This window comes from Arachis hypogaea, chromosome 6 (assembly GCF_003086295.3).
Source record: "Arachis hypogaea cultivar Tifrunner chromosome 6, arahy.Tifrunner.gnm2.J5K5, whole genome shotgun sequence".
Lineage (NCBI taxonomy): Eukaryota > Viridiplantae > Streptophyta > Magnoliopsida > Fabales > Fabaceae > Arachis > Arachis hypogaea.
In genome coordinates, this window is record NC_092041.1 from 12,980,928 (window position 1) to 13,005,847 (window position 24,920).

General features: G+C 30.3%; 3 protein-coding genes across 3 annotated transcripts; 2 read left to right on the forward strand and 1 right to left on the reverse strand.

Annotated features, from left to right (window-relative positions):
• The first annotated feature begins 266 nt into the window (after positions 1-266).
• On the forward strand, positions 267-1,992 carry LOC112805332 (non-structural maintenance of chromosomes element 4 homolog B-like). Its single transcript, XM_029298840.1, has 5 exons — positions 267-420; positions 641-721; positions 1,182-1,413; positions 1,487-1,583; positions 1,891-1,992. Exons 1-5 carry the CDS (start codon positions 267-269, stop codon positions 1,990-1,992), a joined length of 666 nt encoding a protein of 221 aa, XP_029154673.1.
• A 4,556-nt stretch (positions 1,993-6,548) lies between these two features.
• LOC112696111 (zinc finger CCCH domain-containing protein 14) lies at positions 6,549-10,214 on the forward strand. The gene is made up of 3 exons (XM_025748715.2): positions 6,549-6,974; positions 7,659-7,719; positions 9,211-10,214. Exons 1-3 carry the CDS (start codon positions 6,902-6,904, stop codon positions 9,962-9,964), a joined length of 888 nt encoding a protein of 295 aa, XP_025604500.1. The 5' UTR covers positions 6,549-6,901; the 3' UTR covers positions 9,965-10,214.
• Positions 10,215-19,525: 9,311 nt separating this feature from the next.
• LOC112696112 (18 kDa seed maturation protein) lies at positions 19,526-20,833 on the reverse strand. Its single transcript, XM_025748716.3, has 2 exons — positions 20,648-20,833; positions 19,526-20,231 (listed from the first exon to the last, which is right to left on the reverse strand). The coding sequence occupies exons 1-2, from the start codon at positions 20,753-20,755 to the stop codon at positions 19,821-19,823; spliced, it is 519 nt and encodes a 172-aa protein (XP_025604501.2). The 5' UTR covers positions 20,756-20,833; the 3' UTR covers positions 19,526-19,820.
• Positions 20,834-24,920: the final 4,087 nt, after the last annotated feature.

A 24,920-nucleotide genomic window follows, 5' to 3' on the forward strand; every position in this document is an offset into this window, starting at 1 on the left:
TCAATTCCATCTTGTTAAAATTAACTATTATTAAATTTGGTGAAAATTTAAAAATACTATTATATTTTTTAATGCTTTTTTATGTAATATTTTCCAACAAATTAATAGTGGCGTGTCGCGCAAGCTAGTCTGTGAATGTTGTTTTGCGTGTCTCTCGGCGGTTAAGACTTTGCAGTTTTTCAAACGTTTATACCTTTCTTACCTCCTTGTTTTAGTTATTCTCTCTATCGCATCACTTGTCACAACCAACAACTGTTACTCTCATCATGGCCAAGCACCAATTGAATCGCGCTGATCGCCGCAGCACCGCAATCAACACCAAGCTCCGTCGTTTGCTCCCTCCAGCTCACGATGACATTGATCATCGAACCCATCAAGGTCTTCATTCTCGCTACCTTGCCTTCAACAACATGACTAACGGTGAACTCTATCTTTCTTTTCTCAATCTCTGCAACCTTCAGCTCTATTTTACTATTGTTTCATTTTCTATAGATAATTTTTCAAAACAAAAACCAAATGCTTGTAAATTGAAGTTATAGCTTCCTTACAAGTTCAAATCTAGAAAAAGAAAAATAGTGTTGTTGATGTTACTTGTTTCCATGCTTAGTTTTATCTGTTTGCTTACGTTTTTTTTTTGCAGATGAAAGAGACAAAATCGCAAGGGCTGATTCCAAGAAGTTTGAGTTGATATTTGGCGAAATAGAGAGGTTGCATCAACTAGGTATCTAAGCTCATTTTTTCTGTTATTAGCGACACATTATTGTGCTGCATTTATATTGTAAGGTTTGGCTTGGCCTTCTCGTTGAACATTAAGAAATCAGTAGTAATCAACACTGTACTAGTTGACTAAATATTAAGGTCGAAAATTAAACAAACTATAGAAAAACTATTAAATCAATCATAATAATTACGATGTTCTTTTCAAAAAGTTTGCAGATATGTAACAGGATTTATACTAAAAGTTTTCTGTTTGCCATTCATATGCTCAAATTTTGTTGTGCATCCTTGCAACTTTATTGTCTCAGTATAGTATAATATTCCTGCATGAAAGGATACAATATTTTTTAGCGGTTTTGTTTTTGCAAGAAGGAGTAACTAATCGACGTGGTGTGTGATGTTTAATAGTTTTTGCTACTAAAATGAAATTCTCAATTCTGATTGGCTGTTCTATCTAATTCCAGTTACAAAATCAAGAGAACAAGTGGCTGATGCAAAGGCTTTGTTGGACATAACAAAATCCTTGGTAATGTCTGTGAAGGGGCATGCTAACGGTGTAGTCACTCCTTCAGAATTTGGAGGACAGGGTGGATCAAGTACTAGCACAGAAGGTTGCACCAGAATCTCAATAGCCTGGAATGATGTTGGACTATCAGCATCACATGTTTTTAAAGCGGGTTCTAGCTGCTGTACAATGTAACTTCAATGCATTTAGAAGACTTTGTTTTATACCTCACCTATATGTTTTTCCAATATTTTTTTCCTTCAGCAATGGTCCCATCTATGCTAAAGTAATGCAGAGGAAGGCTGTTAATTATAGAAGTAGGAAGCGTGTGAGGCCCAATGAATTGGCCCGACTAGAAGAGGTAATAAACTGATTTAATATGTATGAAGTTTTCGATTGACAAAGGTATAAAAATTCGTGTTAACAAGAGGTTTTAACTGGATAAAAATTTCTTTGATAGACTTGTGTAGCTTCTAATTTTCGACTTTTCATGTCTTAATTTCTAGTAAGTTGCTTTCTATCAGTTTATCACCCATTTATCCATAAGTAGAACGTCAAAATATTGAAGTTAAGAATATTGTGTACTGCTCAGAATACTAAGCTTATTATGTAGTTACGATACAATTTTCTTTTCCTTCACATTGTTGTTGTTGTTTTTTTTTTGGCAGCTTGGCGAAGGTCCAAGAGAAGTGAAAGTTGATATAGATAAAAACATGTTAATGATGTTTAACATCTTAAGGAAAAATAGCTTGTTAAGCTTGAGAATCTGATTTTGAATAGGAACTCCTTTGCTCAAATAGTGGAGAATTTATTCGCTTTATCATTCTTAGTCAAAGATGGGTTGGCTGAAATAAAAGTCAACGAGGCTGGATCACAACTAGTAGAGTGTGAGTTACTTCGAATATACTCGTATTAACATTCTCACTCTCTCTCGCTCTCACTGAATTTATTATCCTTTATCTATGCAGCACCTAGAAATAGGGATGTCAATGGGGCAGGGCGGAGGCGGGGGATGCCTCCCTGCTCCCCATCCTCGCCCTCAGATTTGCTCTCCATCCCCGTCCTCATTCCCCGCTATGGGAGAATATTGCTCCTCATTCCCATTCCCCGCGGGGACCCCATTCCCCATCTACATAATAGTTCTAACTAATTATTAATTTTCATATGACTAGAGCTGCAAGTATCTATCTTATACAAAACCTGCAAGATTTTATACAAAAAGTCTAAATGACACGATGGTGACTTCTTTCGAAATGACGCAATGGGGGGGACGCAACGACGAGACAAAGGACAAAGCAGTAGACGAGGTGGGAGACGCGGCAACAGAGAGGAGAATGGATACGATGGCAGAATTACAAAAAAGAACGCTGCAAATAGAAATTATGACGCGGTAAGGGTAATGACACGGTGAGGTGTGACGATGCGGTGAGAAGGGTGGCGAGGGGGTGACTGTAGAGAGGTTGGATGGAGTATGGACAGCGTTAAAAATCTCTGAATTGAAGAATGGTTATGCAAATAAAGATTAGGAGTTTTTGGTTTGTGTGTGTGTGTGTGTGTGTGTGTGTGTGTGTGAGAGAGAGAGAGAGAGAGAGAGAGAGAGATGACTAAAAAACATATATGATTAAAGATAGTTCAAAAAATTCATTAATTTCGGGGAATAGCGGGGACGGGGCAGAGATCCCCGCTCGGGTCCCCGCGCCTACTTCGGGGGAATTTTGTCCCCCGACCCCCATCCCCATCCCCGCAGAGAAAATTCCCCATAATCGGATCCCCATTCGAGGCAGTCCTTGCAGGGATCCCTGCATATCGGGGAGTTTTGCCATCCCTACCTAGAAATGCCTCTCGTGCAAATGCAGTTCGTGCTGGGGATGTTGCTTTCAATCACTTTGTGTTCAGATTGGATTTTAAGGATCGGAAGGTATATGTATCTATGTTTACTTTGATGCCGTTAATATTTTGGGTGTATGCGACTATATGCTATGGAAGATTAACTTTCTTTGCTTCCTATTCAGTTTATTTATTATTTATTGTGAGGACATTCTAGAGAGCTTTAGCAATCAAGTGGCTATGTAAATAGCTAAAACTTGTCACGAAGCTATAAAAATAGCTGGTACTTTAAGATTTCATTAAGCCATTTTCACATTGTGGCATTGTGCTATAAAAAAGGAAGCAATATTGAGAAATTAACGGTGTTATTTCTTTTATTCTCGAGTCTTAACCTATTGCTAAATGAACTTGTGTGAAATTGCAAGGTAGTATTTTTTTGTGGGCTAATATACTAGCTCTTCATGGCATTGAATTTTCAGCTAATGATCGATTCTGTTGAGGTTATGGAGGATCTAATGTCTCATAGAAAATAGTCAATGAGAGGATGTAAATAGTCGTAACATGATTTAGTTAAATAGAAGCAGGTTGGTCAACAAAGACCATTCACCATACAGTAGTGTATTAGTCGATGATCGTAAATTGATAATTCATACTTGAATTGACGCAGTTTTTAGCCTGCGTGTATATGCCTAGTTTCAGGTACAAAGATGCATACAATTGTTCCTAACATCAAGGAACAATTAGGAATATCTATTTGGCTTCTGTCTTCTTCTTTTTTGACGTTGACTTGGAATGATGTCTGGAAATTGATAATGACATCAGTTGTTATTCATTATTTTGCTTTATTGTGCTTGACAACTACTTTTTTATTATGTTTAACGCCACTTCATTGAGAAATTCTATGTTTCTTAATCACATTTAATTTGTAACTAAAAATATGTACAATAACTTATTTTAATTCTTGATATTTAATTTTAAAAATGTTAGGAAACTAATATTTTTAGTGAAAAAAGAGAGTTGTCTAATATTAATATAATTGTTAAACAAAAATAAAGAAAAATGTTGATTATTTAACCCTTCTCGTAAATTTATATTAAAAATAAAAGTAAAAAGAATGGGCATCTATATTTTAAGCTAAGGTAAATGTGTTCGATTATTTTTTTTTTCTCATTTTAGTAAATTCATATTAGCTTATTTCATACTATGTTATGTTTTATTTATTCAATTAATTGTTACATATATTTAGTAACTAATTAAAAGAACAAAAATTATATACACATAAAAAGTGAATCTATATATATGTGTGGATGGGGCAGGAAAGGGTGTCAGTGAGTGTGCGTATCTACGTGCGTGTTATTTTAATGTTATAGTAAGATGTAGGGATGAAAACAAAAATAGTGGAGTAGATGTGCGTGTGTACATGCGTGTTATTTTAATGTTATGATAAGATGCAGGAGTAAAGACGCAGACGTGTTGTTTTAATATTATGGTAAGATGCAGGAGCGAGGGTAGGGGGTGAGTGTTGGTAGGTGTGTGTGTGTTATTTTAATTTTTTGGTAAGAATAAGATGCAGGGACGAGGACAAAGATAACGATAGTGGGATGAGAAGAATAAGATGTTGGGACGAGGACGAGGACAAAGGTAGTGGGGTGGGTGTTAGTAGATGTGCGTGCTTGTTATTTTAATATTACGGGTAAGATGCAGGAGTGAAGGCGAAGGCATGACGGTGGGTGTCGATAGGTGTACGTGTGTACGTGCGTAATATTTTAACATTATAGTAAAATAATTCATTATTTAGAATAACCAAATTTTAGTTATTTTTACAAAATCACATTACTATATTTTTATTTTAATAATAAAATCTCTTGTTTATATTCACATATTAAAAAAATTATTATAAAAAATAAAAAATGTTAGGAAACTAATATTTTTAGTCAAAAAATAGAGTTATTTAATGTTAATTTAATTGTAAAACAAAGATAAAGAAAAATGTTGATTATTTAACCTTTTTTGTAAATTTATATTAAAAACTAAAGTAAAAAAAGTGGGTATCTATATTTTATTATTAAGGTAAATGTATTTTATTATTATTTTTTTCTTATTTTAGTAAATTTATGTGGGCTTATTTGGTACTATGTTATGTTTTATTTATTTAGTTAATTTGTCACATATCTTTAGTAACTAATTAAAAGAACAAAAAATTATATACACATAAAAAGTCAAACTATATATATGTCTCTGCGGGGGTCGGGCAGGATAGGGAGTGAGTGTTGGCAGGTGTATGTACGTGCGTGTTATTTAATGTTATGATAAGATGCAAAGATGAGAACAAAAGTAATGAAGTGGGTGTTAGTAGGTGTGCGTGTGTACGTGCGTGTTGTTTTAATGTTATGGTAAGAAGAACGAGAACGTCGTGTGTTATTTTAATGTTATAGTAAAATGCAAGGACGAAGATAAAAGATGAGTGTCAATGGATGTGTGTGTTATTTTAATGTTTTGTTAAGAATAAGATACAGAGGCGAAAGTAAGAGCAGTATATAGGAAGAATAAGATGTCGGGACGAAAGCAAGAGCAGTAAGGAGGATGTTGGTGGGAGTGTGTGTGTACGTGCTTGTCATTTTGATGTTATCGTAAGATGCAGCAGCGAGGGTGAAAGCATAGCGGTGAATGTCGGTGGTTGTGCGTGTGTACGTGCATGTTATTTTAACTTTATAATAAGATAATTTATTATTAGAATAACTAAATTTTAGTTTTATTTTATTTTTGCAAAACACATTATTATATTTTTATTTTAATAATAAAATCTTTTGTTTATATTCACATATTTAAAAAAATATTATAAAAAATAATTTAATTTTAATAAAAGTTTTATATAATCATCTAATTAAATTTATATATTTATATAAATTTTTAATTAATGAATCTAAAAATTAGCTATACAATTAATTGTTTCTGTAATATTATTTTACAGCCATTATATATTAAATTGAATAAAAAAATTGTGATAAATAAATGTTGACATTACGTATTAGATTTTCACTCATGTGATCACTCACCTAAGTGAATTGGAGCACGTGAGACGCGAAGTAATGGGAATCCAATTCTCATGCTAATTGATGTTTGACACCTTATAAAATTAGAAATTTTTTTCGACCATAATAAATTAATAATTCAAAATTGTACAAATAATTTTCTGAAAAAAAAAACGTTTAACATCTTAAATTATAAGAAAAAAATATTAAAACACATCCATATATGAATAATATGGTATAATAATAAATAAGTGCCTTTTTGAATTATTATTTACCTAATGTAAAATATACTAAGCAATACAACGAATGTAAGTAAACTTTATCATTGTGCTTACTTCATTTGTTAACTTGCAATAGTTTTAACAAAACTACGTTAAAAACTTAAAATAATCTACATTACCAAATTTCAGGGGACGGAAAATCAATTATTACTTTATTAGATATCATGTCATATTATTAATTATTTTGTGATGTATTCACTTATAACGTCACTCCTGTAGTAAATCAATAAAAATCTGAGAAAAAAAAAATGGAAAAGAAAGATTTTATAATCTCAGCGTTGCCCTTCTATCCCTCTCTTTTTCGAAGCCACCCTTTCTCAAATTCTATCTGTTCCTCCGTCCTCCAAAAACCCCCTCTTTAAGGGTGACGGCTAGGGTTAGGGTTTTTCCACCACCCTCCGCAATTGCCATTCTCTCCTTGTTCTTCTACTTCCCACTTGGATCCCTCTACTTGAAAATTAAATCCTTATTCTTTCTAGGGTTTCCCCTGTTCGGCCTTCTGATTCAGAAGTTCGTTCCATTTATTAGGATCCCGATCTATGGATACCCGTAAGAGAGGAAGGCCTGAATTCGGATTCAACGTTAACGGAGGACTCAAGAAAAACAAGCAAGGTTTGTTTTTTAGCATTCTAGTTCTTAAGGGTTCCTCTTGCACTTTTGTAGTTTTGTTTACTCCTCTTATATTTTGGTTCTGCTTTGAAAGCTGCTTGTTTTTCCTTTCTTATTCAAAGTAGGCTTAATGTAATACTTATGTGCAAACTTCTTCCTTTGTGTCTATAAAATGTAATAATAATGAGTTAAAAATTAAGCTTATCCACACTGTCATGAAACTTTTATGTACGTATGTGTGTGAGAGAGAACAAATATAGATTCAGTCTGCTGTGGAGCTTAATGAGGAGGAGTTTTCTTCTCCCATTCTCACAAAGACACAAATATACCTACATATGTGTTTCAGATTGGTATGGCGGTGGAAAATATCAGATAAATGTGGTTGTCCCCATTGCTTTCTTTAAAATGTCTCATAATGAGCTCAAAACATCTAAGTGTTAACATAAAAAAATTCTAAACATATTACAATGCAAAAGCAATTTTTATTCTTTAAATTAAAAGCTTGCTATGTTAATTAATTAACTGAAAGTGTAAACAGGTAAATTTCTAAAATCTCTAAAATCTTACTACTCAGAAGTAAATATGATATTCTTCTTTCTTAAGTTCTTAACAGCTTTAGAACAAAGTGTACTAAATTAATAAGCAAGAGTATGTTAACTGAGAAGAAGTAATAATGTTTTGCAACAGAATTGGACTCCTTATCAACTGGTGTAGGAAGCAAATCGAAGCCATGTACCAAGTTTTTCAGGTTCTAATCTATTCCTGTCTAAATAAGTCTTATCAACTGCATATTTTATATTTTAATATAAATTTAATTGTTAGAAAACTAAATTGTATAATTCCACTAATGAATCGAGCATCCAAAGCTTCTATACAGGTACTTACGGTTCTTTGGTCTAAACAAGTTGTGAGAGAATTTTGGTTTATTAATGGAGCACGAAATAGATAAGAAGTGGGAGGATGATAATTGGCACTGAGACCACTACACAAATGATAAATTGATCATTTTTGTCTCCATATAACCTTAGAGCCAATTAGCTTGTTTAAATTTAATTATGCTCAACAGTAACTTTTTGGCTTTTACTTATTCTATTTCTTATGAACCCACCTTTCAATTGATAAGCTATGAACAAGCTAATATGAATTGAATGTTGATTGGTTGTGTCAGGTATGATGTTAAAACTTTACACGTGAATTTACCAGTTTTGCACTTCTGTTGAAGCAAATAAACATATTTTTGGTCATCATAACCTTTTAAGAAAGACTCATAATAATATAAGTTGAAGTTCTGATATAAAACTTTCAGCCAGAAACAAGAAGTTAATCTCAATCATGATTTTATCTATAATAGCAAACGCCCTTATGGTAGTCTTTAAGTATTACCTTATCTTTGCTCCTGTAACCTGTTTGGTCTTCAATACTTGATATAATTGTTCTTTTATCCAACTAAGCCGTCTACATAAAGGAGGTCATTAGATATGAATTCCCTTTGTCCCTTTTTATATAATTTACTTCTAAAGTAGGATATAGTTACCTGTATTATAAGCATTATTGGAAACAGCCACGATAGTAGTTTATGTGCATTGTTGAAATTTATCATAAATGTTGTGTTCTTGTATTCTATGGTATTTATCATGCTTGTAGCACCTTTCCAGTTCTAGTTTTATACCCAACTTCTTCCGAGTCTTTGGGAAAATCACAGTATCTGACTATTCGTGATTTTGGTCTGCTTTACTGTAACTGCAAGTTAGACGGAGTTCTGGTATATTGTCACTTTGTCGACTAGACTGGTTACGAGAAATTGTGATGTGGTTGGTCCTTGGATGTCCTTCTTTGTTAGATTTCTTTCCCATTTGACCTATTGTCTCTTCTGTCCTGCAAATATTCCTGCTGGATGTTTCCCTATCAGGAACTTGGTTTTGGGTTTAGCCTTTTTCAAATAGTTATATTTGGAGGATCTGTTATAGAAATTTATTTGAGAGATACTTTTAGATTGCATGACTTTATATAATAGTAGATAACTGAATGGTCAATTTAGGCTAAAGTTGCTTTATAACAAGTTAGCCATGGATCTCTGAGCATTTTCACATTCTTTAAGTAAATGAAGGTGGAAATCAGTTACTGTGTTTACTTTCACCTTTAGAAACATGGAAGGGTCACTTCTCTCTTCTTCTTTGTGTCGCCATTAATTATATCTCCTGTGGTGCTTACCTGATTGTATCATATTTTCGTTTTGCAGTACTGCTGGCTGCCCATTTGGTGAGGGCTGCCACTTCTTGCACTATGTACCTGGTGGCTACAATGCTGTTGCCCAAATGATGAATTTGGCACCTGCTGCACCTCAAGCATCTAGAAACGTTGCAGCCCCACCACCACCTGTCCCTAATGGATCTGCACAGTCTTCTGTCAAAACCCGCATATGCAACAAGTTTAATTCTGCTGAAGGCTGTAAATTTGGTGATAAATGTCATTTTGCCCACGGTGAATGGGAACTTGGCAAGCCTATTGCTCATTTTGATGATCATCGTGCCATGGGTCCCCCTCCAGTAGGTCGCATGGCTGGTCCTGGTCGAATGGAGCCGCCCCCTGGTCCTGCCACTAGCTTTGGTGCCAATGCTACAGCCAAGATCAGTGTAGAAGCTTCCCTTGCTGGAGCTATCATTGGGAAGGGTGGTGTAAACTCGAAGCAGATATGTCGCCAAACAGGAGCCAAACTTTCGATTCGAGAGCACGAATCGGATCCAAATCTCAGAAACATAGAACTCGAGGGAAGTTTCGAACAAATTAAGGAGGCGAGCAACATGGTAAAGGAATTACTTTTGACCTTGCAGATGTCTGCGCCCCCTAAATCGAACCAAGGTGCCCCGGGGTCGGCTGCTCCTGGAAGCAACTACAAGACCAAGCTGTGTGAGAATTTTTCAAAAGGATCTTGCACTTTTGGGGACAGATGTCACTTTGCACACGGTGCTGCGGAGTTGCGTAAAGGTGTATGAAGTATGAGTCGTAGTCAGATGCATTGTTGGGTTTTGCCATCATATTAGAGTTATTATGATTATTGTTTGTTATTGCTGTGCATTGCTACTTAGTGGTACTGACAGGATTTTCGGAAATGTTTTGCTGTTGAGTTTCCTTACAACTATTTCTTAACATTGCAATTGCAACTTCCCCCTATACTCTGATCTAAAACCTACTTGATGGGTTTTGTTCTTTTAGGGTTGCAATTTGCAAATGTTCTTGTGTTCATTTCTCTCAGCTGTCCTCTTTTTTTCTTTTTCTTTTTCTTTTTCTTTTTCCATACTCTAATTCACACTATCGCATAACCATAAATAGAATAAAAGCAATGGGGTAATTCAAACATAAAATTAAGTGCGTTGAATAATAAATAATTAAAACATAAGCTCCCAGTTACCAACAATCATAATTCATAAGGCAAAGGAACAAAGTGATTATAGGGCTTGTTTGGGTGAGCTTCTAAGAAAATATGTTATTTTTTTTAAAAGACTTTATAGAAAAGTAAAAGTAATTTTATGTTTGGATGTTTCATGTAAAAAAGTCTTTTTATCTATCAATTATGTTTGGGTATAATAATATAAAAATATTTTTTTGTTTATTTATTATATGAAAAATATCTTTTTTTAAGAAAAAAAGATCTTTTAAAAAAAGATGTAAATTACAGCTTCTCAAAAAAGATTTTTTTTTTAATTTTACTAATGATTTTACTTTTACTACTAGAAATTTGCCAAATATATTAAAAAATAAAAAAAATTTTAAAAAAAGATATTTTTTAACAAAATAATGATGCCCAAACATGCAGAGAAGCGAATATAATTGTAAGTAAAGGACACTTAAAGCGGAGTTTAGTTGGGTCGGAAAAAAAAGGAAGTTTAAGTTTATGGGTTATATTATATATACTTTCAAAGAGTAAAGACATATTAACCTTTTTAATTTTATCTTTTCTTTGTTTCAACCTTGTTTTGCTTTTTAATTATAGAAAGTATAAATTGACAGCTGATAATTTATAAACTGAATATGGATCATGATTATACATCTGAAGCAATAGATAAATTTTGATAAGGACAAAAGCAACAAGTGATCCATACTGGTTTGTCCCAAGCAGCATGAAGATCAGACTTCAAAGGGAACCACATACGTATCACTTGTAATTGACTTGTCTTCTGATTCTTTTTCCCAATTTGAAGTGGCAATGATTCGAAGATATGTACCTGTACAAAATATATATAGTTATTATTTTACGTGATAATGCAAAGAAGGAAACTCTGCTGCTAAGTTGTGCCTTTCATTATGGGATTTTGTTTCCCTTCTCCTCCTCTTTTTTTTCTTTTTCTTTTTTTTTTTTTCAACATGACAATCTTTTAACATAAGTGCATGTAATTTGGTTGACACCGAATTTTACTATAAAACTAGAGTATGTTTTCATATCTATACAGGATAATACACAAAATTATACAAAAAAATTTATTAAAAAATTAAGTAAATATATTAATTATTATTATAAATATTTTATAAAATTATAATTAAAATTAAATTCTCAGAATTTTTAATATTAAAATATTAAAAATAATTAATATTTATCTTAATCAATTTGATTTTGTTGAGTGATCAAAGCTTACAAAATACTTTGCACACAGAGATTAATGCTAGGTAAATATTTCTCAATTTAATAGCTATACGATTGATCATTACGTTCCCAAAGTTAAAATTTCAAACTAATAATACTTTTTTTTATAATTAGTTTCAGAAAATGTTGGCAGAAGAACGATATTACCATCGTCGTTCGTGGGTAGTCATCGAGACATGACCCAACAGTACGAGGATGGAATGACTATTGTTCTTAAAGAAGAAAAACTGGATATTTTTCACACTATGGCATGCAATCCATCATGGTCAAAAATAGCTTTGGAACTCAGTACTACTAAAACTCCATAGGATCGTTCGGATCTAACAACTAGGATTTTCAGAGTCAAATTCGAACAATTAAAGGAGGATTTTATTACCAAGGGTGTATTAGAAAAGGTGAAAAGTTATATTTATGTCACTGAGTTTCAAAAAAAGGATTGCCACACGTGCATATGTTGCTAATCTTAGAAAAGAATGACAAGTTGAGTGATCCTAACCAATATGATAGTTTGGTTCGAGCGAAAATACCATGTAAAGAAGCAGAACCACACTTACATGAGGTAGTGCTAAGATATATGGTCCATGGTCCTTGCAGAATACTTAATCAATCTTTACCATGCATGAAAAATGGTCAATGTAAACGCAACTACCCAAAAGAGTTCGTAGCAAAGACACGACAAGGTGATCACTCATATCCTCAATATAGGAGGTGATTTGATACTCCAATCCCTATAAACCAAAATGTCACAATTGACAATAGATGGGTAGTTCCATACAACCCTTGGCTACTACTGAAGTATGATTGCCATATCAATGTAGAGATATGTAATAGTATTAAGAGTATAAAGTATCTGTACAAGTATTGCTATAAAGTATCTGTACAAGTATTGATGCAAGATGGATTGCCGCTCCAGAGGCATGCTGAAGAATATTTAAATTCAATCTTTACCGAATGTACCCATCAATTGAAAGGTTGCAAGTTGATTTGCCAAATCAACATCAAGTGAGCTTTATGAGCACCAAATTATTTCTGAAATAGTTAATGATGACTATTTTTCAAGAACAATGCTTATTAAATTCTTTGCACTTAATCGGGTCGATGACCAACAATCTAGGCATTTTTTTATAGGAAAATCTTAGAATATTACAGTTGGCACAACAAGAAAAAAGAATGGCGTCGACGCAGGTCACAAAAGAGAGCTATCAGTCGGATCTATACCGTTTTACTAACAAAAGGAAAAAAAATTCTATTTGTGTATTCTATTGTCAAATGTAAGAGGACCAACTGGTTGAAATGATTCGCTAATGGTGAATGGTGTCTTATATTCGTCCTTTAAGCAATCCGCTTAGCATCGAGAACTGTTAAAGAGTGATAACACTATAAGATCATGTTTGGTTGAACCATCCATTTTAAGAATGCCATGTGCTTTAAGAAGGTTGTTTGCCACCATCTTAATTTTTTATGAGCGATGTAAGAAGGTTTTGGGACGAGTTCTTTTCATTTATGGTGGATGATTATCCATCAACAAGCACTACAACATGCCATGGATTGACAGATCGTTTGCTTAGGAATTGACACAATCCTTTCACACTCAAGTTCTAACCTAACTTGACTTGGTTATGCTAATACCTAACTCATCACACTTAGTGCTAACCCAACTAAGAAAGGGGTACCTCACAGATACAAGATACAAGACACAGATTTTTCTAAAGAAATCTGAAATAACTCTAGGCTTTTCACTCAAGTGTATCATTCTGTCTTTTTTTACTCTTAGGATCTTACTTGAACTCTCTCAATTTGCCTTTTACCTCAAGAAATTACAGAAAGACAAACATTAAAAAGTAAATTACAATCTGTAAAACATGAAGGAGATTAATGCTTCAACAACCTATGTTGCTATGTGATGAACTAGATTTGCTTAACTCTGATTTAGTTCCTCATTCTGGCGGAATGCTTCTTTGAAAGACAGCACTATCCAAGTTGATGTACTCTCTCAGAGAAGACTTCTCAGAACATGAACTTCAAACCCTGGTTCTCTCTCCTTAGCTTCAGTATGAGCAACAATTTTCTTTTTGTATCTCCTTGCATGTTGCTGAGTTGCTCTCTCTCCTAGGTCAACTCCTTGAGTTGTGTGCTTCCCCAAGCTTGTCAATTTAGTTTCTTCAATTAACCCTTAAATTAAGGATTTCCAAGCTATCTTCTTTTTGCTTGACCAAAGACATCAAATCAGCAAAGAAAAATTGCTTCAATGGTAAACCCAAATCGGAACCTTTAAGAATGTGCTTTGACTCCAAGAAACTTTGTGAACTATTGATTTACAGCGGCAGAGATCAAAGACTTCTTTCTCCATTTATCCAAAAATGGTATCGCAGAAAGTTGGAGAATGAGTGAAGCAATTAACATGCATGCAAATGCAAATAAATCACCTTTAACTTTTGACTTAGCTTACTGTGGCTTGATTTGGGTGATTAGACATTTGCTTTCTTTGATTAAGCTTTCTCTTTCTTTCTTCTTTGATGAAATGAGCAATCTCTCTGGTTCTTTTACTGAAGCAAGCATGTGAACTTGGCTTTGGAGATCTTCAGCTTGATGGAGTCTTCATGGGCTTGGGTTGGCTTTCTTCTTCTTCAACCCAATTGATTTCTTTGCTTAACACCTTTGGACTTTTAGTGTTTTATACCCCCTTTTTGTTTCTGATTTAATTTTCATCATATTAGGCTGCTGCAACTATATTTCTTTGTTCTAAATTAATTTGGGCTTTATTTGTAAGTGTAGCACACTATGAAAGCTTTAGATTTTTGTTCCATTTATTTGGGCTGTTGCATTATTGAATTTTAGCCTGCATCACTTAAAACAAAATCATCAAACCTAATTGGATAATTAGCCCAATAATCTAATATTTGTCATCATCAAATATGTTAGTTGATTTCTTAACTCAACACTTTCCTGTAATGTTCAGGAAGGAACTTGCGCTTGAGCTCACGATGCATTTTATCCCATGGCTTGATCTTTCTTCTTCCTTCTCTTTCTTACTGACACTTGAGATTCTCCCACCAAACTGACGCATGCTTCTTCAACTTGATTGCTACAAGCTTCACACGATTGTCGTTTGAAATGTCCTTTAACTCGAACACTCTTTCCACGGTGCAAAGCCAGTCGATGAAATCATCTGATTGGAGTCTCCCTTCAAACTCAGGAACATCAATTTTGATTCCTAAGTCTTTAACTTTGTGAGTCATGTTGTGTCGTGCTCTTCATGTGGACAAATCTTCAGACGAAGAAGAATAATAAAATGGATTTGCATTATCTTCTTCACTAGAAGAACTGTCATCACTCTGCCTGCCATGATTATTTTGAGCAGCTTCATATTTTGCAAGTTGCTCTTGCAATTCTTTAACTTGATGGTGTAACTCCTCCATTTCAATCTCTTGAGTAGTAGAAGAGAAAGAACAATATTACCCAGAACTTCGCAGCAGAGAATTCGTACTGACGACGACTCGTACCTACAGCGAGAGAACCGCAATAAAATTTTACTGGAGCAAGTCGAGGACCGAACTTGCTCTGATACCAAACTGACACCGGGACGTCACTTGGGTCACCAATCATGGCGAGTTTAACAACCCCACTATGGTGAAAGTAACCAAGAACCCACCTTGGATGGCTAAGCCAAGGATACACCTCTTACTCTCAAAGAGCCTAGAAAAAAATAAGCACACACCTTATTTAAATATATAACTCAATCAATTTAACTCATAAACAAAAGGGGTACATACACATATTTATACTAGTAGGAGAGGGAAAACTTTCATGAATCGAGCAATGTGAGACCAACTCATAACTCAATATAATAATATATGCTAAACTAGACTACTTTAATTAACGACACAAACATAAAGATATATGCTTCCGCATCATTATCCCTGGGTTAGAAAGGGCTCATGCATTACAAGGTTACTGTGTCGAGAAACTTTTCAAAACATGTTAGATGTGAAAATCTTAACAGGTCATCACTCTGGACAAAAGACTTTTCTGCCTCGGATAAAACACAAAACAACTGAGAACTCAAGATTACCCTTTGTGCTTATTAGCAAGCAATTTTTTATAAGGTTGAGTTTTGCCTTAACGATAAATAAATTACAAGGGCAAACTATTCTTAAGGTAGGGATTTTTCTCCCTAAATATGTGCTCAGTCATAGTCAATTATATGTTGTTCTATCTCGAAGTATTTCTCTGTCAACCACAAAAATCTTAGTCAAAGAAGGAACAATAGATGGAAAAAACAGACAATTCATAAAAAAATGTGGTGTTGAAAGAAATTTTATTACCTGTACCTCAAGTAATTGATGTGCTTAGCAAATACGTGAGCCTTTTCACAAGTATAATCCGTGTATTATGTAATTTTATCATTACAATATCAACATTGGAATAGATAGTTTTGTTCACTAATTTTAACAACTAATGACTAAGATTTTTAACAGATAAATTGATATCAAAAGAGTTCATCAAGATATGTCAAGAAATAAGAGAAAAAAACTCGAACATCTGCTTTACCCAACAGGTACGCACCAACTAAAATTCACATAAATTATTAAAATTATATGATACATCATTGAAATATGTTAATATTGGTTTTTTAAGAAATACCGGTATACAATATTTATATTTACTTTTAAAAAATTCAAAATTTTATTTTCTTAAATGTTGATATCAATTTCATAATTTTAAAAATTAAATTATAAAAATTAAAATTTTAAAACTAATAAAAAATAGAGGTATATCTTATTTGGGATGTGTATCATTATTTAATTCTAAAGTAATATATACAATACTATTAAAATATATTATGATACGTATATACAATAAATTACAGGAATAAAGATTCCAATCATTATGGAGTATATGGAAGGATGGGCAATCAATTGCAGCAATAAAACCAATCGATAATAAAGTAAGGATTACTATATTAATGATAGTGACGATTGCATTGATGATAGATATTTTTATTTGAATGTTATTAATCAAACATGAAATTAAATTAGGTTTATCCACTCAAAATTTATTTTATTAGTTGGGGAAGTATAGTTAAAGCAGACAAAATTCAGTTATAGAAGATGATAAAAAAGAAATATTGAATCAAAAAATAAAAGATAATACAATAAATTTTTATTGTATAATAAATAATACCGTCTATTTCGACTTGTATACAAATTATGTTAAAAGTTTAACTTTTTTTTTCAACCATGAACTCAAAACAACACGACTAACTCATATCGATACAAAACAATGTCATTAATATATGTAATTGTTATTAAAAGAAATACCTAACAAATCAGATGTAATATAATTTTTATATTTTGTCAATGATAAATAAAGATTAAAGGTCATTTTTTTGTCCTTTCAAAAAATTCAATGCAAAATAAGATATCTCAATTCTACAGATTTTAATTGAATTTTTCTCTATAATAAGGAACCAATTTAATTGAATAAACTTGAAGCATTTATATAGTTATTTTTATGGTAAAAAAATATCTGACAATTTTTCAAAAAATTATTGATAAGGAGATGTATGGTTGACAATATATACCCTACTCGCAGGTATCCAACCCGGCCCAACTCGTTCGGATAGGGTAGGCTACCCTACCCGCACCCTATATATAACACACATCTTATAAAAATTAGGTATACAGTAAAGGAGGTAAGAGTTGAACTCACAATTTCCTTTTTGTAATGACTTGCAATAAGTGAACAACCACTAAATTAGTTAATTTAGTAATTTAGAACACATTTGTATATTTATAATACTATGTATGTTTGTAATTTTATGTTGGATTGCTTTAAGATTTTATTATTTTTAATTTTAATTTTAATTTTAATTTTAATTTTTTATTTTATTAATATGTATGAAATTTGGAATGATTTAATTTTATATTTGCTTTTAAAAAATCTGATATTTCTGCGAGTATAATAGGGTGTGATAGGGTTTAGAACTTTAGGGTGCGAGTAGGGTTAGGGTTGAGAAATTTTCAACCCGCGGGTAAGGTAGGATAGAGTTTTAATGGAATTTTCAACCCGCAGGTAGGGTTAGAATAGCCCTACCCTACCCATTGCTAGCCCTAGATGTATGATGAAATATGAAAGATTTTTTTCAAATACACAATCTTTATATTCTCCTTATTTTTTTTAATTATCTTATAGTTTGATATTTAAAAATGAAAAAATAAGCATATTCATTTCTTCTGTCCTTCTAAAAAATAAAAATAAAGGTCTGTTCAAATTTAGATCTATATTTTGACCTATCACTTAAAAAAATAAAGATAAACATAAATATCTATGATATTTAAGCAAAATTAATCTTTTGTAAATAACTAACATGCATTTTGGTTTATATAAACTTTTTTAAATTAGGAGCGTTATTTTTTGAACTATATCTTTTTTCAATAACATATATATGTTTTTATAATTTAACATTTTAAATATTTTTTATAGTAATTTTAATTTCAACAAAGATCACGTTAAATTTGAAATGATAAAAAATATTTACCTCACAAATTTAAAAGATGAATAACATATTAATAAAAAGAATAATTTTAAAAAAAATAGAAAAAAACTAACTGTTGAACCGCTAATAATTTTAAATTTTATTTAGTTTATTAATATAAACTAAATGATAAAAAATATTTACCTCACAAATTTAAAAGATGAATAACATATTAATAAAAAAATAATTTTTAAAAAAAATAGAAAAAAACTAACTGTTGAACCGCTAATAATTTTAAATTTTATTTAGTTTATTAATATAAACTACACATATTTTTATTTGAAAGCAATGTATACCAATTATTTATGGCACATTTTTTAGTACTATTTCTCTAGGCCAGAACAAGGAGCTCTGCTCATGTAAAAAATGAAAACGTGATGAGAATTGAAACTCAATTCATCTGAAAAACTACCTACTAATTCTTTACTTTAGTGGGGATCTCCCAGACACCAATTCTTTACTATTTTTTTTCTTTCTTACTATATTTCCAACTTGGTTTCGATAATTATGTAACATTAAAATTTATGGGACGAACGTATTAGAATTTTTGTAGAGTTTGTGCTATTTTATTAGCATGGTTGTTTTATTGTATTAGAATTTTTGTTACAGGTAAATTAATCTCAAAATTTATAAGCCTTATTGCAATGCATTTTGAATTAAAAGTAGTTTCTTTGTAAGCAAAATTATCAAATCATTCTAAAATAGAAGTGAAATGCCTATTATATATTTTTTTCTGAGTTTTTAAAGATAAAAGATTGTGTTCTATGTAAAATTGCTAATAAGTAATAAGAAATCAATAGGACACAATTTAACTTTTCACTCGAGCATCCCGCTTGTCTTATTAATAATAATAATAATAATAATAATAATAATAATAATAATAATAATAATAATAATAATAAATCTAGCAATTAGGTATTAACAAAAATAACAAGAGCAAGGAGATTAACAAAAATAATAAGAATAAAGAAAGAGGGAGTTGATATACCATGTTATCCAGCACACACACATATATATATATATATATATATATATATATATATATATATATATATATAAAATGATGTATTAAAATTATCTGACTATATTATGTAGTATATACATATTAATATTATTCATTAAAATTAATTATTAATATAAAATATACATTAAAAAATAAATACACATTAAAATAAATTAAATATAAATATATTAATAATTAATTTAATATATAAATAATTTTTTTTGTAAAGTTACAATAAAACCAAACAAACATGGTGGGCAAAATTTCAATATCACACTTTTCTTTTCTTTTTAAATTTATTTTGTCAAGCCCCAAAATAAAATGGTTTATTTTAAAAGACAATTGTATATATCTCTAAGGTTTTCGACTCAAAATAAAACAAACTACAAACTCTATTACTTTTCTTCACGAACAGGATGCTCCACGTTACACGGATAAAATAAAAATAAGAGTACATTGTTGGCACACAAGACTCGAACGTAACAAGAGAAAATAACATCAAAACGGAAAACGAAATTAAAGTACTCTTAGTTACTAAAACCACACCACTATTTTAAACCAAACATTTTTTCTCTCTCTCTCTACTTTTTACCTTTTATTAAACTTCACACGTATTATATTATTATTATTATTATAACAACTAAACTATATTTTTTAGACTACTTATGCTTAGTATGAACCACCGGTTCCATGCCCATACCTAGGATCATTGGGATTAACACCAGCACGTGTATTACGAGCGGTAGTGGTCGTAGAGGTTTGAGTCGTGCCGGTGTTAGTCCCAATAGGATGTGAGCCTATCACTCCCTCAGTCACTTGACCTGTGGGCTGTCCAGTTCCATGGCCAGGTAACGCAGACATCTGGTGGCCTCCAGTAGGATGTCCATGTTGTCCGGTTGTGGAATGAGTGGCAGTTCCGTAGTAGCCTGGGGCTATGTCCTCGGCCCGTGCCGCCTCTTTGTGGGCGGCGTTTTGATTATAAGCCGCCTGCTTCTCCATCTCGGCTTGGTTGGTCTTGTGTTCCTTCTTTTGTGTTGCCATCTGTTTTTGGATAGGGTCACGTGTACTCATCTTCTCAGCCTGATTATAAAGATAAACATTCATAAATAATGAGTTTTGCACATAATAGGTCTAATGACAACAACTAATACATATACTTAAAACCATGTATAACTCGCTCAATCTAATCAAATCACCTTCAATCATGATGATCATGTTCAATGTTAATGATAACTGATTACTGAAAAGCATGTGGAGTTCATATTTTATTATTAGGTTGCTTTTTAATAAAAATGTATAGATCATCAAATGTATTCAAGTAATTTAATTTTCAAATGATACTACTTTTTAATCTGTACTTATATCTTAACTTTTGTTTGTTTCAAAGTTAAGTAGTCATTAATCACATAAAAGATTTATCTTGGCTTTACTAATAATACTTTATACAATATGAATTAAGATTTTAATTATCATAATTCATAAAATATGTTAATTACCTTCTCTTGGACGGTGGCCTTGGTTTTCTCCAAACCAGCTTGAGCAGAAGCACCAACATTAGCAGCTTTCTCCTTAATGCTCTGTCCGGTATTCTTTGCTCCTTGCATTTTTTCTCTTTTTTTTTCTTTTTTCAACAATTTAATTAACTTTAATTTCACTCTTATTGCCTTAGCTTGATGTGTTTTGGCTGTGATCAATTGCATGAAATAAATAGATTTAAGTGCACCCCAAGCACTTGCACCCGTGTCATTTTGAAGCACACGTGTCCAGCTTACAAAAGTACTTGCATCACCCATTCTACACGTATAGGAGCCTCGTGTCTGTTGCCAAGGACTTTAGCGACTTAGACGTGGCAGTTTTTATAGGACACGTGCTAAACATATGTTGTTCATATTCATCCCATCCATCTAGCAGCTTCAAGTTGAAAATAATTTGTTATTATTTATTCTTTTATTAAATATAACTTTTTTTTTGAATTTTTATTTATCTAATATTTTATATTTTATTCGTTGGTTGTTATAAAAAAAATTAATTTCTAGTAAAACTAATTTTAATTTTATCGTATTTTTGTCTCTATATCATACAGTTAGATATATTTATATTTTTATTATGTTTCAATTTTTGTCCCTAAAATATTATATAAAACTAGACTAATAACCCTCAAATAACGTTCATAAGTATGTCTTGCTAAGTTTGTATCAATCTAACTTCTCTATTTTTGGATTTTACAATTGAGAGTTATAATGTGATGTGAAGAAATTTTTTGTTTAAATTATTTAAATGTTTTGTTTATTAAAATGTACAAATATATAAAATATTTACGTTACACATCTTGAGTACATAGTTTAAAAAATAAATAAACATAAAAATTAAAATACCATGTATAATACCTTAAAAAGAATATATCGGAGGAGAATGTATATATCTGTGTATTCGAGATAAAAGTATAAAAAATTCGTATTTGGAAAATTAAAGTTAAAAAATGGGGTTATCGAAAATAATAATTTAATGAAGGAGTAACAGAACCAATCGATTGAATTAACTAAATCCAAATTCTTTTGATGATTTCAATCGATTGGATAATATGACTGATCGATTGAATAAGAAAAATCTCACATACCTTGTAAAATTCAATTGATTGTGTATCAATTTCAATCAATTGAAGTTTGGGAAGCTAAATTTTAATCGATTGGTTTGTGCATCTAATCGATTGAATTTTTAAGAAACACGATTTTTCCTACTCACTACGTATGTAATTGGATCAACGATAAAACTATGATCGATTACCATTGCAAAATATTTATTACGATGAATGGAAGATCTAATTTATTATGAATAAATATGATAGATGAATGATAAAAAAATAATTTATAAAATAAAAAATAGATTTTATAATTAAATAATATATAAAGGACTAATTTATAATTAAAATTAAATAAAGACTATTTAACCGTTATTAAAAAACTTAAAAAATATGTTTTGTTATAAGACCATTTAATGGTCCAAATGTTCTGGGACCATAAAATTCTTTGCCGAGTAATTTGGGGATGTAGTGTGTTTTATTTTAATTGGGCCACTTTTAAAACCTATTGTTAACGTTGTTCAAGAAAATCATTAGTTACCTAACATAACCCGTTTTTAAAGATCACGATACTTTTGAAAGCAACTAAGGTGCAGCCTTTTAAAGTTGGCTTGTGTTTTTCAAATTTTAAAAGCCTATTATAACCTCATATATTAACTAATTTTTAAATTTAACGCTTAAATTTGTGTCTTTTATAATATTTTAAATTTTAAAAACTATTTTACCAAACGTAATTGTTGTTGCTTGTGTTTATTAAAAATTATTTTTAATTTAATTTACTAAACATAAATGCTACACTTTTTAAAAAGTTATCTTTAAAAACTAGCTTTTATAAGCTACTTTTAAAAAATAAAAGCTTTACCAAACTAAACCCTAATATTGCAGAGCTATTAAGGATGTCAACCTGATTTTACTCAAGAGGTAAATTCGGATCGAGCTATAGCTAATAGATCAATGGGTAAATTTGGGTCGAGGTATAGGTTTCATTGGCCAGGTTATAGGTAATTGATCATAACTTGTTCTCTGAGTAATAGGTGGTAGTTACCGAGTAATACGGAATGGACCAAACTGTAACGACTGAGTTATAAATATAACGACCGAGTTATGTGTTGGTAATTTGTGAGTCATGAAAGTTCTAATGTCTTGACCTAATATCCGAATTATAGCTTGTAGCTGCCGAGTTATAATGATTAGATCACAATCCCCAAGTTTGACCTGTTTATTTTTTAAGAGAAGCAAATTGAAATTTTATGAAAATTGAGTTGTAACTCGGCATGATATAAAAGAGACGTGGCTGTGTTAAAATTCGGAGATATAAGAATTAACCCCAAAATCAACTTGATAATCTTGAAAATAAAATTGGACAAACTTGTCATTAGAAAATGTGTTGCTTATTTTAATATATTTTTGAACGAGTTTATAGGTGATTGTTTGTTGGACTAACACCGACTTATAGGTGTTGGTTTGCTTTGATTGATTCAAACTTATAATTATCAGTTTGTTTGAAGTGATTCCAACTTATAGATGTCGGTTTGTTTGAATTGGTTTCGACTTATAGTTATAGGTTTGTTGGATTGATTCTGACTTATAACTATCGGTTTGTTTTTGTATGCCAATGTGTCTAAAATAAGCACAATAATTATGTGTTTATTGGATATGCGATATTTATATAAACAGTTAGATTATATTAGATGAAAATCAAAGGTTAATATAAAAGAAAATCATTAATGGACTCTAATAAATACAAAATATCTTAGTATATAATTAAATATTTTAAATGACAATACTTTAATACACAATATTTCAAATGACAACAGAATTTTTTATTTTTAAATAATTAAAATAAAATATATAAATACAAAATATATGAATATTTTTTATTCATTAAGATTAATTATTATGCAAAAACATTTTATAATATTAAAAAATCATATTAAAATAATATTTTAAATTATAACATAAAAATATAAAATAATTAAAATTTTATTTTATATTGCTTGACAAATAATTAGATTATTATATTTAAAATTTATTAACTAACTATTTTTGTTAAAGATATTATTATATAATATAATTTTTCATTAAAATACTTTTAAAATATAATTTATTTAAAATATTAAATATAATACATGAAAATATTAACTTTTATTTTTTAATTTTTTTTTAAAATAGAATAAATAATATAATTATAAATATATATCTATCACATTATATGTTTACTTATATTAGTAAGACCTAAATTAACCAAACTTACGTAATTAAAAAGATAAAACATATAAATACAAAAAAATAAATATTTTTTATTTATTAAAATTAATTATTATACAAAAAAATTTTATAATATTAAAAGATTATATTAAAATAATATTTTAAACTGTAACATAAAAATATAAAATAATTAAATTTTATTTTATATTATTTAATAAATAAATAAATTATTATACTCAATACTAAACTAATTACTTTTGTTAAAAATATTATTATATAATATAATTTTTTTATCAAATATTTATCTAAATATAGTTTATTTAAAATATCATATGTAATACATAAAAATATAATTTTTTTAATTTTTTTAAAAAATTGAATAAATAATATGTATCAACTACATATATGTATCATATGTGTAGATAATAGTGACTGATATAGAATTAATATATATTCTTTTATTTTTTAGACTCTCTAATATATATGTCACCTCATGACTCTTTCCTATAGTCTTTCTTATTCATATTTATTTTGTTGTAATATTAAATAGATAATAATTTAAAATTACTTTTTAAATTTAACATTTATAGTTTCTTATATATAATATTTATAATTATATATTTATAATAAGATCATTTTTATTTTTTATTATTTTTAAATATTTTTTTATTTTTTAGTCAATTTTTTTATTCTCTAACTCGACAAGACTTTTATATATATATATATATAGAAGATTACCGTATATTTTATTACACGAAAATATTTTACGTTTTTTCAAATATTATATAATAAATTTTTTGTGATATATAATACATATATATACATGGAAATATAATACATATATATCACAAAAAATAATTTATTTCAGTGTATTATATAATACACGAAAATATTACATGTTTTTTCAAATATTATATAATAATTAACTTTGTTAAAATAATATTATATATATTATTTTGAATAAAATATATGTTTAGTTGTTT

Bases quoted from the DNA above. Each gene is read 5' to 3' on its own strand.
- LOC112696112 (XM_025748716.3), bottom strand. From the start codon at position 20,755: ATGCAAGGAGCAAAGAATACCGGACAGAGCATTAAGGAGAAAGCTGCT. The intron at 20,232-20,647 runs GTAATTAACATA...CTTTATAATCAG, and splicing joins AGGCCACCGTCCAAGAGAAG to GCTGAGAAGATGAGTACACG.
- LOC112805332 (XM_029298840.1), top strand. From the start codon at position 267: ATGGCCAAGCACCAATTGAATCGCGCTGATCGCCGCAGCACCGCAATC. The intron at 421-640 runs GTGAACTCTATC...TTTTTTTTGCAG, and splicing joins CTTCAACAACATGACTAACG to ATGAAAGAGACAAAATCGCA. The intron at 1,414-1,486 runs GTAACTTCAATG...TTTTTCCTTCAG, and splicing joins GGTTCTAGCTGCTGTACAAT to CAATGGTCCCATCTATGCTA.
- LOC112696111 (XM_025748715.2), top strand. From the start codon at position 6,902: ATGGATACCCGTAAGAGAGGAAGGCCTGAATTCGGATTCAACGTTAAC. The intron at 6,975-7,658 runs GTTTGTTTTTTA...GTTTTGCAACAG, and splicing joins ACTCAAGAAAAACAAGCAAG to AATTGGACTCCTTATCAACT. The intron at 7,720-9,210 runs GTTCTAATCTAT...TTCGTTTTGCAG, and splicing joins CCATGTACCAAGTTTTTCAG to TACTGCTGGCTGCCCATTTG.